Here is a 16,697-nt window from a genome sequence, read left to right as displayed (position 1 = left end):
AAAAAAAAAAAAAAAAAAAAAAAAAAAAAAAAAAAAAAAAAAAAAAAAAAAAAAAAAAAAAAAAAAAAAAAAAAAAATATATATATATATATATATATACTTCGGTTTAAGTATGTGCTATTAATAAATTTAAAAATTAATAATTAACAAAATGAATATATTTTAGTACAAAATAAATATGTTTTTATGCTCATATTTTTATTCAAAGTTTTTAAATTTTCAAGTTATTTTCTTAAACAATAAAGACTCTATTTTTAATGACATGATTAGCATGAATTTTTCAGGTTTATTTTGATTTCTTTTATAGTCGTTATCGAAGTACTTGAATAAAATAAAATTTATTTGTTATGACTTCAAATGGTATTTTTATTCTAAAATTACGCTAATTAAACATAAATGGGCATAAAGATAATACGTATTGGGAGATTTTATCCCAGATCTAACATAACTTTTTCTAAACATTTATCAAAAATTAAACATTTTCTAGACAACATTAATAAGCTGTTAAAATGAAACTTCATCTCATACTAAAATTATTTTCCTATTAAAAAATTTATATTTGCATATTAAGTAATGCATTTTATAAAAACTTAATTCCAACCAATTCATTACAATATGCACTTAAAAAAAGTTATTGAATCGTATAGTAAGGGGAAAAAAACTAAGTAATCAACTAAAAGCATTTAGCAAATATACTTGATATTAAAATAAAAGTACTTCAGTTTCAAAAAGGAAAAATATACTTATCGTGTAACAACAACGGTATAAATATCCAAAAAAAAAAATTAGTAATTGTAAAAAGCAATACCGATTCTCTAAACATACCTTTCTTACAAATTCTGAAAGCAAACATGGGAGAGCTTTAAACCAGTAAAAAAAGAGACTAGGATTTCGTGAGAAAACGTAATCATCTCTTTTTTAGTTATAAAGTAAATACAGAAAAATGACCTAAACTAACAACAGAGTGCTCACTAAAATCCATTAAAACAAAATGTTCAGAAAGAAAAAAAAAACAGCTTTTGCTACATAAAAATTTTATTCTTTTGTAACTCGTATGCTTTTGTCAGAGCTTCCAATGCTGCGAACTTAAAATTATCGGACTGAAATTTGTAAACGTGGAAATGAAAATCAATAACTAAATTTTTTTGTAATCTTCTAACCATGCAAAATCATACGCTTACATCAGAACCCTCTAGAAGTACACAAAGAAAAAAAATTGGTAAAATTATCGAACTGCATGGTAATGAAGTTTCTGGTAAAAAACCATAATTCTGGTTAATAGAACCAAAATATACGGTATTAAAGCCATCTCTTAGGTATTTTTTCCGTTCACAGAGTTCACCAAAAATTCTATTTTACCAAATTATAATTCTAATTAGCACAACGCTCGTAGAAAAATACGAACCTGAGGAGTATATTTAATCGGATAAATGGCTTTTAAACCATGCTCTAAGGTAACCACATTTACCAAATTTTATCACCTATCACAAAGCCGTATTTTATTGTTAATTTTACCAAAGCGCTTCGGTTTGTAAAAATTTTCAAGCTTTTTTGAGGCTCTCATTGAGCCAGAAAAACTATACATTTTACCGTATTCTGATAGTTTTAACCACCGTTCATTTCCTCGTGCAATTAACCTTTTTTCAGTGACAGTCTAACTATGTTCATATGAATCTGAATTCAAAGTTTCAGTCACGTTTATATCAGCTTCAAAAATTTAAATGTTTTCTAGGATTTAACCGGAAAATTATATTTTAAAATGTATATTATTATCAAAAAATTTAATATTAAATTGTAGAAAAAAGACAGTTATAAACGAAGAAAAGACATGTAGAAATACTTCAGAAGATGTATAAAACCAACAGCTAGCTGCACTTAATGCCCAAATGTATCAATCGCCTAGGTACTACACCCTAAAAGCTAGTTACGTTGGCATAAGAATCATGGTTAGAACCGTGCCCGACATAACTTAATTGATCTCAGTGACATAGTGAGAGTAATTTCTGAGTTTCTACCTCATTACCTTGTTTCCATATTACACCACTCTAGTGCGACGTAAATGAACTACAACTACACCTATACTACACCAACTTTTTGGTCTCGTGTATGATCTTACATCTTGCATACATACTCTATTCGATTCGGTTCTATATTAAAACAGGTCAAACCAGTAGATTGCTTCATAAAAAATTGACATATTGTCGTTAGTACTTCGTAACAAAATGTCATGTAAAATAACGACAATGTTTATTACTTAAAATAAGATGTTACATGCAGTTAGAATGGATTTCTTAAATTTCCTTTTTTTAATGTATTAATGCAATGCCTTAAATAAGTTTCTATAAGCACAGTCCTTGCAAAACGTCTGTACACAACTTTCAAACAAAAGGCCACACATCAATCCGACACTTTATTTGCAAGACTTGTTTTCAACTTGCATTGTTAATCGAAGGATATAATAATACTTGTAAGTCTTTGTAGTTATAATTATGTCTGCTTAGAAACTAACAAACGACTAAACAACAGACATTGAAGTTCGCACACTTTGTTTCCGGATGAAACTGATTGAAGGCATTCAGCGGTGGTTTTTTAACCAACCCTAATTAGTCGTCAGTAGACTATTTTCTATCTTTAAATTAATAAATTCCATTATTGCTGATCTCGTGATTGAAAAAAGTACCCAATCGTTCTCATGTGTAAATGAAGTTAGAGATGATTCGTCGTCATTTGATTGGGGCATATTCATTTATTTTTTACGAATTTAATTGAGTGAGGAACCTTTTAATTCTAAAAAATGTGTCATAAGAATGTGAATTAAGCGTCAAAAGAATCCAAGGGAATATTTTGAAAGAAGAGGGCTATCCTCAGCAGGAAATTTCTCAGCGGCTGGCTGCTGAAGAAATCAGTTGGGACAATACGTCGGACTATTGAAAAAAAGGTAACGAATTGGTAAAAAATATAACAAAGAAAGCGCATTGTTGTCCAAAACTAACCACACTGCATTCTCTCTCTCTCTCTCTCTCTCTCTCTCTCTCTCTCTCTCTCTCTCTCTCTCTCNCTCTCTCTCTCTCTCTCTCTCTCTCTCTCTCTCTCTCTCTCTCTCTCTCTCTCTCTCTCTCTCTCTCTCTCTCTCTCTCTCTCTCTCTCTCTCTCTCTCTCTCTCTCTCTCTCTCTCTCTCTCTCTCTCTCTCTCTCTCTCTCTCTCTCTCTCTCTCTCTCTCTCTCTCTCTCTCTCTCTCTCTCTCTCTCTCTCTCTCTCTCTCTCTCTCTCTCTCTCTCTCTCTCTCTCTCTCTCTCTCTCTCTCTCTCTCTCTCTCTCTCTCTCTCTCTCTCTCTCTCTCTCTCTCTCTCTCTCTCTCTCTCTCTCTCTCTCTCTCTCTCTCTCTCTCTCTCTCTCTCTCTCTCTCTCTCTCTCTCTCTCTCTCTCTCTCTCTCTCTCTCTCTCTCTCTCTCTCTCTCTCTCTCTCTCTCTCTCTCTCTCTCTCTCTCTCTCTCTCTCTCTCTCTCTCTCTCTCTCTCTCTCTCTCTCTCTCTCTCTCTCTCTCTCTCTCTCTCTCTCTCTCTCTCTCTCTCTCTCTCTCTCTCTCTCTCTCTCTCTCTCTCTCTCTCTCTCTCTCTCTCTCTCTCTCTCTCTCTCTCTCTCTCTCTCTCTCTCTCTCTCTCTCTCTCTCTCTCTCTCTCTCTCTCTCTCTCTCTCTCTCTCTCTCTCTCTCTCTCTCTCTCTCTCTCTCTCTCTCTCTCTCTCTCTCTCTCTCTCTCTCTCTCTCTCTCTCTCTCTCTCTCTCTCTCTCTCTCTCTCTCTCTCTCTCTCTCTCTCTCTCTCTCTCTCTCTCTCTCTCTCTCTCTCTCTCTCTCTCTCTCTCTCTCTCTCTCTCTCTCTCTCTCTCTCTCTCTCTCTCTCTCTCTCTCTCTCTCTCTCTCTCTCTCTCTCTCTCTCTCTCTCTCTCTCTCTCTCTCTCTCTCTCTCTCTCTCTCTCTCTCTCTCTCTCTCTCTCTCTCTCTCTCTCTCTCTCTCTCTCTCTCTCTCTCTCTCTCTCTCTCTCTCTCTCTCTCTCTCTCTCTAATGCCTTCTCCACATTATTTTCATAAACCTCTTGAATCTAATTGAACAACGCACCTTCACTTTCAAAGTTACTAACAAAAAAACTCAAGTTGCAAAGTTGCAATTATTGGTTCGCGTAAATAAACTTCGATTTAGGAAAAAATCAACCTTTTGATAGGTTCGCGGTAAATAAACTAATTATAAGTATGCAGTAGATAAAATACAAGTAAACGGAGATACTGGTTTGGTATTTAATGAATACCTGTAACTTGTCAGATAATTAAGTGACGTACTTTTAATTTAGAAAAAAAAATATCAGTTACATTGCACTCAAGATAAAGACTTTTTTTCACAGGAACAATTTTAGAAAAGTGACGGATTAAATAAGTGTAAAAAACAAAACTAGGATTAAATTACAGAACAAAGAATCTTTCAAAATTTAGCAACCTTGGGGGATTTTCATGGTCTTCCCTCCATGTAACGCAAATGCGGATCAGTTCAATCAAAAAGTTCTCAACGCAGGATAATTTCTTCAAATACATGGAACAGAAGTTCGATTGTCTTTTGGATTGGGTTCAAAATTACAAGGCTATGGAGTTGAACATTGACAGTATGGACTCAAAATCGGGTCGGCTGTTGAACGACGGTTATAAAATATAATAAAATAAAGTCGTTGTAAAATTTTGCTTTACAATTAAAACAGCGATTTCTAAGAGTTAAAGCTTATATTTTTTATCTTACATAATGATTGAAGCTATTATAATCCCCTAGAAAAGGCATTTAAAAATGTAATTTCTATTTATTACATACTGTAATTTCGAATTGATTTTAATTTTTAAATTGTGACTTCCAATTTTTAATTCTAACCACTGTTTAACTCCCGTTGAAAAATTTTGCGTTACAAATATTTGTAGAAGTAAAGTATAATATTTTGCAATACATCAAAAAAGATGCAATGAAATCGAGTAAACTCTTTTCACATTTCGCAATAAACATTTCTTTCATTGTCTACACTGAGGACAAAAAAGTGTGACTAAAACTACCAGAATATGGTAAAATGTACCGTATTTCTGACTCTATGGAAACTCGGAAAATCTCGGTAGTTTTTACAGAATAGTTTTTGTAATTATTTTGGTAAAATTAAGAATAAAATATGGTTACATAATATAAGATAAAATTTGGTAATCTTATTATGATACCTAAGAGCATGGCATAAAAATCATTTATTCGGTAAAACTTACTTTCCAATTTCTTATTTTTTACTAAAGATTTGGTAATAAGAACTGAAATTTTGAAAACAAAAATTTCTGGTAAACATTATCGCATGAACCGAAAAATTACTAAATTTTTGGGCTTAAATACCGTATATTTTGGTTTTGATAACCAGAATTATGATAATGATTTACAAAAAATTTCGACACTGTACGGTAATTTCACCAGAATTTTTTCTCCGCGTAATTATTAATTAAGAATGTATTGACTTTATTTTTACAAATGAAGTTTTCCAAATATTAACACTTAACCACGTTGTATTTTCGTTGTAAAAATTTTACTTTGTTATAAATAAATTTATTTCAAAAAATAAAAGTAAAAAATATAATCTTGCGTCGGTGAAAGATATAGTACTCAAAAAAGTATCTTTCGTTTATCATATTCTTATGACATTGAATAAGATTGACTTTTATTTCATGAATTACTCTCAATAAAAAAACTAGTAATATATCATCAAAAATAAACTCTTTCAATTTCTAATAACCCTTTTTAAACATCCACTGTCAATTTTTGCTCTTCTGAGATTTTTAATAACTAACATAACATCATAAATCATGCAACAAAACGAACTCCTCTAATAAATACTCCGGGAATACCATACACTTATAAATTTGGATTAAATTTTATGCAAATCAGTATGCTAGAAAATCTAGATTATGATATTTTCGATAAATCTCTCTCAAAATGTTAAAAGCGTCCATTAGTAGCTTCTAAGATGTGCGTTACGAGATTATTAAGCTGATTTTGCTAATCGAAATAGACGGAGATACGCGTCTTCTATTTCTCCGACTTAATTCGACGTTAACGTCAGATGAATCTTCGGAAAAGACACATTAGCCGTCGCAATATTTTCCGTAAATCATGCAATTCGACTTTTCTGTAAAAGATAAGTATTTCAAAAAATAATGACAAATAATTTTACATAGCACGTAGCATCATAAAAAGATAAAACAGCCTCAGGTTGAAGTATTGAGAAATATAACTTTAATTTATTATATTCTTATAAAATTGAATAAAATTGACTTTTACGCATAGCTCTCAATAATAAACTCGTAATATTTTAATAAACTCATCAATTTTCTAATTTTAACTCCTTTTAAACATCCCCGGTAAAATTTTGCTTTTCTGAAATTTTTAATATGAAAAGTAAATATTTTACATTACATTATTATATCATGGAATAAAATGAACTCTTCAAATAAATGCACTGGGAAATATACCATACACTTATAAATTTGGATTAAATCTTATGCAAATGAGTATATTAGAAAATCCAGATTATGAGATTTCCGATAAATCTCTTTCGAAATTTCAAAAACGTCCATCAGTAGCTTCCGGATATGCGTTAAGAGCCTGATTAAGCTGATTTTGCTAATCGAGATAGACGGAGATACACGTCTTCCATTTCTCCGACTTAATTAGACGTTAACGTCAGATGAATCTTCGGAAAAGACGCATTAGCCGTCGCAATATTTTAGAAGACGACGGAGCCAATAGAAAATCGATGCTTCTACTCCAAGTTTTAATCAAATCCTTTAATTAAAGAGGTCAAAAAATAATCAAGATGCAGCCGTCGTTCACTATTAAGATAATGAGTCTTATAAATAGAGTGGTTTGCATAATGTAATGATTATTAAATAAAAGTCATTATGAGGAAAACAGAACGCAATTTTTTTAAACTGAAAAATCTCTCAAGGGTTTTATCCATGCATAATAATTGCAGTTCATCTCAATTTTTAACGTCCTTTTTTTATTCCGCGGCTTAAAATTCAGGCATTTTTCAAAGTCCCTACCGTGTTGCCACCTACAAGAAGATACAAGCTTCCGCTAATAGCTTTTAAATGAGTGCCCTTGGCTCGCAATGTGCCCTTCATTAAGCCAGATTAAGAACCGTTCAGAATCTTGGAAAAATATTAATCGATGAGCGTTAACAGAAAATTATTCCCTACTAGCGTAAAATGTTATTAAATTTTTAAAAAATTTCAGATTTAATGGATTATACATTTTCATCACATTCTTTACTCTAAAGTGCGCTACTCTTCAAATCGTTGAGAAGAATTAATTTTTGTGATATATATTATTTGAGATAAAACTATATGAAAATTGTTATTAAATGTTCTTAGATATTATTTAAGTTAAAAATATATTTGTGCTTTATAAGTGAAATACTTCATTGAATATCTTTTACTTACAAATTAGCTTTTAAAGGTTTATTTTTTCAAATTTCCATCGAAATTTATTTTTTCCAATTATATTTCATCCATATCCATCATAATTTATTTTTTACATTTTCCTCCATTATTTAATTTTTGTAAACATAAATTAAAATAAAAAATTGTAAAAGAAACATTAGAAAATTTTAATTTCTCTTTAAAAAGACCATTCAAAATTTAAGAGAATTAAAACTCTATAGCCAGCAAAAAGTAAAAGAATGAAACATTAAAACATCTCCATAATGTCACAAGATGCACCAAAAATGCAGCTCATTAGAAACTTATTTGTAAAAAAGAATGCGAACGATGATATTTAGCAATAAAATAAAACTCAGAGGGTTAAAAATAAAACTTTTAACCCTCTGAGCATTAGTTCAGACTTTTTTACCCTTTCCTACAAATTTCGTAATTAAAATAAAACACTTTATGTTAGAATTAATCCTGGTATTAAACAACAGCTGAAATATACTTAAACCTACAGGGAGTTTTTTAAAATACGCGTGTATTTTAATTTTTCTTTCTTTTTTTTAAATTAAAACAATACAACCGCTATATTTAACTTACAGTATAATATTTATAAAAAGGAAAAAACTATGTTAAAATTTACTCTATTTACTCTATTAAGAAAGTGGATTATTTTATAAAATAAATATTAACACAACTTTATTAACTATGGATAAATAAATATTTTTTTATAACTAACACACAAAGGGTACATAGATAAAATTTTAGTTTAGTTACATTTTCCTTATCCTTTATTTTAAGCAGTTGCAAACAACTTATCAGTACTTCTAGATCAGTAAAATAATCTAGGCTAATAAACAAAAGAGTTTGTGTGCAATGCAAATTGATTCCCGCAATTGTTCTGCATTCAATGAACAACACCGCACATTGTCAAGCGAGAGTAAAACAAATAATAAAACACAAATTAATGAGATAAGACTTCAGATAACGGTTATAAAAAAAATCAAAGGTATTAAAAGAAGTTTAAGCTTTTTAATTATAGTTTTGGGGAGGTGGTGCCTATGGAAAAGCTGATGAATTTCGTTAAGTAAAACTAATCATTTGGGATAAATTTGCAATCATAAGTACAAAGATTAAAATAAAACTTTCTTTTAATCTTTCTTCGTGTAATTTATTGTGATACGCATAATATATTTTGGTCTTTAAAAAATAATTTATTTACCAATTACAGAGATTAAGCTCTATACAAAACGAAATACCCATCTTAAAATAATATCATATTTAAATGAAACTTTTTAACGACAAAACAAAGAAAGATTTCATAAATCACTATAATTAAGATTCATAATTAAAACTTTTTGATTGCTTTTAAAAAATATCCATAGGTTTTAGCTATGTTTTAAATAAATGAATCATTTCAGTTAAAATTAAAAAAAGAATTGAAAAACAATCCAGAAATGTTATATATTATTGTTTACTATTTTCATCGAACATCATAACTATAAAAAAAAACAATTTTAAATAATTTTTTAAAAAAAAGCAATTCCTCGAAGTTAAGAGCACATAATAAAAAAAAGTCATTTAAATTTATGTACTAAAGAGAAGAAAGCTTATTCACAAAACCCTATCAGGGCTAAGTACTTAGTTTTTTTGGATTTTTTCGTTTATCGAAAATAAAATTTACGAACCTATATTGAAAATTGATAGCTATAGGTGTAACATAGAACTCTATTAGTTTATTTTAGAACTCAAACTACAAAAGCAATCTACTACAGTTGTATCAGTAAATTGAATGTAAACAAAAATCAACAGCAATTCAATTATAAAACTAAGTCTGCTCAAACAATTGGTGGCAATATAATTTATAAATTGAACCTACACAAATAATTGATTTTCAAAATTTATTTTCAAACTAAATCTGCATAAAAAAATTGACGACATTTTAATTTGCAAAATGAATCTACGAAAACAATTGACAATAATTCAATTTTCAAACTAAATCTACACAAATAATTAAGCAACCTTTCGATTTATTAGGGGAATCTGCAAAAACAATCTACAACAATTCAATCAGCTAAATTAAATATGCACTTGTTTTTTTTCAAAGCGCTTAGTTTTACAAATAAACGTTAATTTGAGCAAAACATACTGAATAGAATAGAATACATATGAAACAAACAAACCTAAAACTGCAAAATACATGCGAAAATTTCTAATAATGGCACAGAAAATGTATGGATTCCTGACAAATGCAAAATTCCATTAATTTTAAATAAACTCTATTTTTTATTAAAATAAGAAAACTACACGGAGAAAAATATAAATAGTAATAAATTCAATATATTTATAAATATATAGTGCAACAGTGTACCAGAAATTTCAGTTTTCAAAAATTATAATTTTTATTATCCCAAACTTAGTAAAAAACACGAAACTGGAAAGTAAATTTAACCGAATAAATGATACTTATGCCATGTTCTAAGACATCATGATAAAATTACAATATTTTACCACATATAATAACACGATATTTTATCAATTACAAAAACACTTTGGCAAAAATTATCGAACTTTTCGGTATTTCCATACATGAAGAAACGCGGTGAATGTGACCACACTCTGGTAGTTTTTATCATACTATTTTTCTTAGTGTAACTTTTTTATAACATAAATTGATTTAACAATTAAAAATAATTTTAGTATTTCATAGAGAAATATAAAACGTGTACAGCATCTTAAAAGAGCTAATAAAATTATATCAGTTAATCAGATAATATGTCAAGTTTTTCGACAGTCTATATAACAATTCAAGAAACAAATCGGCATTAAATTATGTTTATTGTCAGACCTCACTGGGCCATGAGACTATTCATTTTCTGAATAATACAGCCGTTTCTAAAGTTTCGTTGCGTCTTCTATGTTTGGCAACTTTTGAAATTGCAGCATGGAATGCTAACACAAAATTTATAAATTCTCCAAGAAAAATTTCATTTAAAAAAGACGTGAAACGTGAAAACTTGCTCTAAAATAAATTACATGAATGACAGGTATTAGCCTAACATGCAATAACACTAACTAAAATACGAAGCATCATATAATATTATACTTTTGTGCCAATTATCTGAAACTCTATAAAATGAATTAGTAGCAATTAAATAAATATATATAACTACATAACTCAAATAACTAAACATAACTCAAAACAACTAAATCATTAGAATCGCATCGTTAATATTAATTGTAATCATTCGATGTTTTTAAATGCTACTGCTTGTTGAATAACCAAAAAGAAAACGAACGATAAAGATTGTATACAATGTTCAGCGACATTGCTATTAGCAAGGAGTAGTATTTCCCTGAATAAAAGTAAAGTTTCTACACGAGTAGATTTCACAATAATATACCGTGAGAACATATTTCTTTAGTTTGAATCGATTAAGCAAACTTTAACAAGTTTAAGAGGAGTAAGCTACTTAATTTTCTCAAAAATGATTGAAGAATAAACACTTTTCTTACCATATTTACAATTTAAATAAAATACTATTAGCGTTTTAAATCTACAAACATGCATTTGCATTTTAAATGCTGCCTTAAATCGAATATTGCGTGATAAATTATCTTTTTAAAGAATGCAATTTTAGTAACCGAATGTTATGGTGATATGGAATTGTCATGTTTTTTTTCATTCTTTATTAAAAAAAAAAAATTTCTGTCTAACCTTTTACTATCCATAAAAATATGCTCTGACTTCAATTGCAATTTCTGAGCTGGTTTNTTTTTTTTTTTTTTTTTTTTTTTTTTTTTTTTTTTTTTTTTTTATAAATTCTCAATTTTTTACCAAAAACGCTAACAGTGTAATTGCTTTTGTAACTAAGAAAAATTATTTATTAAATGAAATATAATCGCTTAAAAAAAAGTCTCGAAAACTTTCTTAGATTAAGCGATAAAAAAGGGAATATATCATATTTTTAATAATATCACATAGAACAAATATTTCTGGACAATAGTTCATTTTGATATTTGTGTTTGATATGAATATGATATGANTTTTTTTTTTTTTTTTTATATATATAAATTCTCAATTTTTTACCAAAAACGCTAACAGTATAATTGCTTTTGTAACTAAGAAAAAATTATTTATTAAATGAAATATAATCGCTTAAAAAAAAAGTCTCGAAAACTTTCTTAGATCAAGCGATAAAAAAGGGAATATATCATATTTTTAATAATATCACATAGAACAAATATTTCTGGACAATAGTTCATTTTGATATTTGTGTTTGATATGAATATGATATGATATGACTGTTGTTGTGCATACGGAATTTCTGTTTTGCTATCAGCATTCTAATATGAATGAATCCACTATGCAAACAATATCCACTATGAACGAAAATTAATCTAATTCACTTGACATATTCACGAGAATCACATGAGCATTGTAAAATGTAATAAATCATATTTTAATACTACAGTCTGCAAAAACATAGCGAAAGCTAATCAAATTTTCACTATTGTTACTACGCGGTGAAAAATTCAAGATAAAAAGTACGGGCACTTCATGGTGCTAGTACTATTGACCTTAAAATTCATTTTTATCGGAACAAGTGCAGAACAAAAAATCTGCTATACCGCTTTTACGGTATAGTATTTTACAATAAAAATGGATTTTATGGATGTTGCACTCAAAATGCTAATACTTTACACCGTTATTTGATACTGAATTTTTTAGTGTGTAACTGCCATGACACAATTGTTAAACATAGGTCAAGATTGATTATTAATTTCACATATAATACAGCTGTGTTTCTATACATCAAAGTTCTCTAATAATGCAATAAATTTAAAAAATTGCGTCCGATGTGGGAAAACTGGGCAATAAAGATTTAAAACGTGAGAAACAAATTAGACGAAGTAAAGTAATGTGTTCACGAGGGATAATAAATATTTCATCATATTTTCTTAAATATCCTTTACTGCTTTTAGACTGCTTTTGTTAAAGTGCTTACTCTGCTTGGTCATGTATTAACTTTTAATGTTTCGTTATTTTTGTAAATTCTACTAAACTCCTTTCTTTGTTATATATGCATGAAGGCTTCTAAGTTTCGTTTAATTACTTACAAAATAATCAAAAGTTTTACTCATAAATTTATTATAAAATGTAAAAAGTAAGGAGAGAAACAATTGCTCGATTATTAGATAAAATTTTAAAATAAGAATCGGGGAGGAATGAAAATTTGTTTTAATTTGCCTATTACTAATGTTATCAACCAACATTCATATACTACACTTGAAATTTTAGCATAAATATTATGCTTTATCAGTTTGAAAATTATTGCAAAAAATAGCATAAGAATAGATATGTTTGAAAAATTATTACCTCTAACCAATTCTATTTTAATTAGATTTTAAGCAGAATATGTTTCTAGTATAAGTCTGTTGAAAAAGATCATGAACGCTTTCATGATGTAAAAAAATAAACTACTATAAATATTAAATAAATTTTAAGACCAGAGTCAAAATTTTCTTTCAAATTTTCGAAGACAATTTCCCGATTATGAGAGAATATACACCGAAGAGCCATTACGTTATGACCACCCTCCATCTATAACAATGGGTTTGCCCAGGTTTTCATGGTTTCTCGCCCAGGAACAATGTTTTCATGGGGCACATTAAGACCCATAATCCTCATAGAGAAATCCCTGACGTCTGTAAGCTACTTGAACATAGTTACAGACCAGGTTCACCCATTCATGGCAACAGATTTTCCTGCGGGGGATGGTGTTTACTAGCAGGATAATGCACCATGTCATAAAAGTCGAATCGTCGAAGAACATTCCAGCGACTTTCAAGTCATGTCTTGGCCCCCAAATTCATCTGACCTTAATCCAATAGAGCATTTGTGGACGCTACCCCTCGTAATGTGAGGGAACTGCAGGACCAGTTGGTGAGTGCTTGGTACCAGATACCTCAGACTACCTATCAGCACCCTGTGGAATCAATGCCACGCAGGTGCTAGCAGTTTTGAGGGCTAAAAGTGATCCTACATGTTATTAGCAGGTGGTCATAATGTAATGGCTCTTCGGTGTATGTCTTCTTGTAACCTATCGTGCGTTCTAATATTTCTTTTATTTCATTGGGAACAGTTAATAAATAATACTATCAACCCAAATCCACATTTTTTAAGGGACATATTTACGAAAGCCTTATAAATTATTATCTTGGGAATTATTCTAGAAATAAATTGCATATATGTATGGGATATTAAGAAAGGAAGAAAATAAAAAAAGGCATATATTATAATTGTCACTACTGTTAAACAAAATTTTAATGCTAACATTCGAAATAAATGAAGATTATTTTCAACATTTTCTAAAATAATTACAACACTTCGATTTAATGGAAGTTTTCAAATAATCGAAATTCACCGTTCATCCTGATTATTCTTTGATATCTGATACAAACATAAAAGCACATAATAAATGATACATTATTTATGATGTACTATCAACGATCCAATAAATAATACGATATTATTCCAATACTATCAAAACTACAATAAATGATACAAGGAGGCAACATTAATATACTTCCCCGAGACGTATTCACTAGAATAATATGGGTTTCACCACATTGCAAATTATTGAAGAAGTATTTGGTGAATAGATTAAAAGCGAAGGAATTGTTAAGCAAATTTCAAAGATAAGCGTGAGGGATATACATAAAATAGCTCTATAGTATATCCTAGAACAATTGCTTCACTATGCATTAATAAATTCTTTAAATCGTGCGTCCTAATAGTTAATAAATTTTCATCGTTAAATCTTAAAACTTTATTAATATTCGTAGAAAACTTATTAGAATATTATCAATAAAATGATACAGTATTTATGATGCATTATCAACGATCCAATAAATAACACTATGAACAATTGGTATTTCGTGAAATATTCACGTGAATCATATGAGTTACCATTTCGCAAATTATTGTAGAAGTGTATGAAGAATGCATATTACATTTTAATAAAAGTAAAAAAAACGAAGGAACTGTTAGTTAAAATTTTTAGATAAGTGTCAGAGATCATGAAATTTAAATTTTCTACAATACTTGCAACACTACGAGCTAACAAATGTCTTCCCATAACTCACCGACCTTTCTAACTTCTTCTCTCATACAGCAGATAACACTAAGAATTCTATCAAGGACTCAATAAATATGTAATATCAAACGGTAAATACTTGATCAATTCACAAAATTTTTTAATTAATTTTTCGAATATTTTTCTAGAAATAAATCTCAATCAAAATAGAAATTTTGAAAAATCAAATTATCAAAGTTGCTCCCTGCAATTTAAAAATAAGTGTCGGAAAAATATAATTCTCAGATTAAATATGTTTTTAAGAATAATTCTGAAGTTCGCTAATTTAGTTGAAGTATGCTAAATGAGTTAATAAAAGTCTTGAAATAACTCACCATGCATCCTAACTCTTCCTCTTACTCCGCTGCAAACATGTAAGGATCCAATAAATAGTACTATCAACCAACATCCATATATTTCACGTGACATATTCACATGAATCTTATGAGTTATCATTTTGCTTCAGAAAAAAAGAACACAACGTTCCGTAAATTCCAACAAAAGCGAAGAATTTCACAGCTTGCGAGCATCGGCAAAATACTCAGACAACCGCAAATTGCTTATTTGACAAGACGATAGCGTATATTTGACACTTTTAATAAAAATTAATGCTATGCAAGTTTGTGCTAATATGGAATTTTTTAAAAAAAAAGTTTGGATTATATTTTGACAGTTAAAAAATGATCATTTCTGTTTTATTGACTGGAAAAAAGAATGCAAACGATTTTTCCAGCGCGAAGAAAAAATGAGAATTATTCTTTCATTGACCGTCCCAGTGCGGAACTGAACCACAGATGAGTAGAAAGAATCTTAGATGACTGCCCCAAACTCGGGTAGGTGCCGAGGATTTTACCCCGCTACCGCGCAAAAGCTATCACGTTCAGATATTCTGTTCTTGAATGGAACTTAGGCGCCATCTGTCGGGAAAACAAAGCTATTGAAGAAAAGATCGATGAAAAGAAAATAGTTTTCCCTCTTTCAGTGACCGAAGTAATCAGGGCGAAAGCACTTCTTTTTCAATGTAATGTTTCAGAAATAATTGAAGCATCTGAATTTATAGTGGAAAACGAAATAAAGAAAGCAAAGTTTATTTTGTAATACGTGATTAAATTTGTTAGAAGATTAAAAATGATAGAAAGTGCAATAGCGGAAGGAAAGAGACACATGAAATTGAGGTCAAGCAATCATAACTTGGTGTCTCTGAAAATTGTGCGAACGTGCTGACATTGCTGTAATTTTGAACTTGAAAAAAAATTATGAAAACATTTTTATTCTGAGGCTAATTTATTTCTAGAGTAAAATAGTAATTGGTTATATTATGCATTAAAACTGCTTAAAACTGCTTCTGAGTCTTCTTCGTTGGCGTAACTCAATCATATTTGTCGGATGGGCAATAGCCCTACAGTCAGCCCAACTTAAGTTATGCCAGAATGTAACAATTTTTTTCTATTAGTTATTAAAACTTATATTGCCGAAATTAAATGTCAACTGTAAAAATAGATTGAGTTATTGTAATATGAAATGAATAATTGCATGAAAAGAAAGAATTTTGCGAAGTGAAAAACATACTTGTTCATGTAAAAAAAAAAATTCATAAATTTCAAAAATTATTAAGTGGATGGCATGTTTCGAGTGCTCAAAAACAGAGACACCCATTCTCAAGATCCACAAGACAGTAAATGGTGAAATCATAAACACGAGTAAATGATGAAATCACAGAAAAAGACAAAGAAAAATTTTAAAGGAAATAAATTAAAAAATACACGAAAAGAAAGAAAAACCAATGGAAATTACGATAGCGGAAAGAGGCAAATAAAAGCAAAATGACTTTCCAGGTGTTAGGGAGATTAGGGTGGAGAACTCATGCATTAACTTGGGAACCGTTAACTTGGAAAAACATTTTGCTCTAATTTGCCCTTCCGGTCACCGGCGTTTCACTCAGCTACCAAGGTTTTTCCTGTTTTATTTTTCACATTTATTTTATTTTTCATTTTTTCGTTAGTAAGTTTGCATTTTCTATTTTCAAATTTGATTTTTCCCCTCATTAACATGTGGTAGATCTTAAGA

General features: G+C 29.5%; 1 protein-coding gene across 1 annotated transcript in view; it reads right to left on the bottom strand.

Moving 5' to 3' along the window:
• Positions 1 to 15,496, bottom strand: part of LOC107449819 (uncharacterized) — a 154,396-nt gene extending 138,900 nt beyond the window's left edge. Inside the window, exon 1 of the mRNA XM_021144720.3 lies at positions 14,966 to 15,496. Within this exon, the coding sequence (XP_021000379.2) occupies positions 14,966 to 15,086 (121 nt within the window). The 5' untranslated portion in view covers positions 15,087 to 15,496. The remainder of the gene's footprint in view (positions 1 to 14,965) is intronic.
• Between the last annotated feature and the right edge of the window lie 1,201 nt (positions 15,497 to 16,697).

The sequence above is a fragment of the Parasteatoda tepidariorum genome, chromosome 5, assembly GCF_043381705.1.
Source record: "Parasteatoda tepidariorum isolate YZ-2023 chromosome 5, CAS_Ptep_4.0, whole genome shotgun sequence".
In the NCBI taxonomy this organism is placed as follows: Eukaryota; Metazoa; Arthropoda; class Arachnida; order Araneae; family Theridiidae; genus Parasteatoda; species Parasteatoda tepidariorum.
This window is presented reverse-complemented; position numbering and strand designations above follow the sequence as displayed.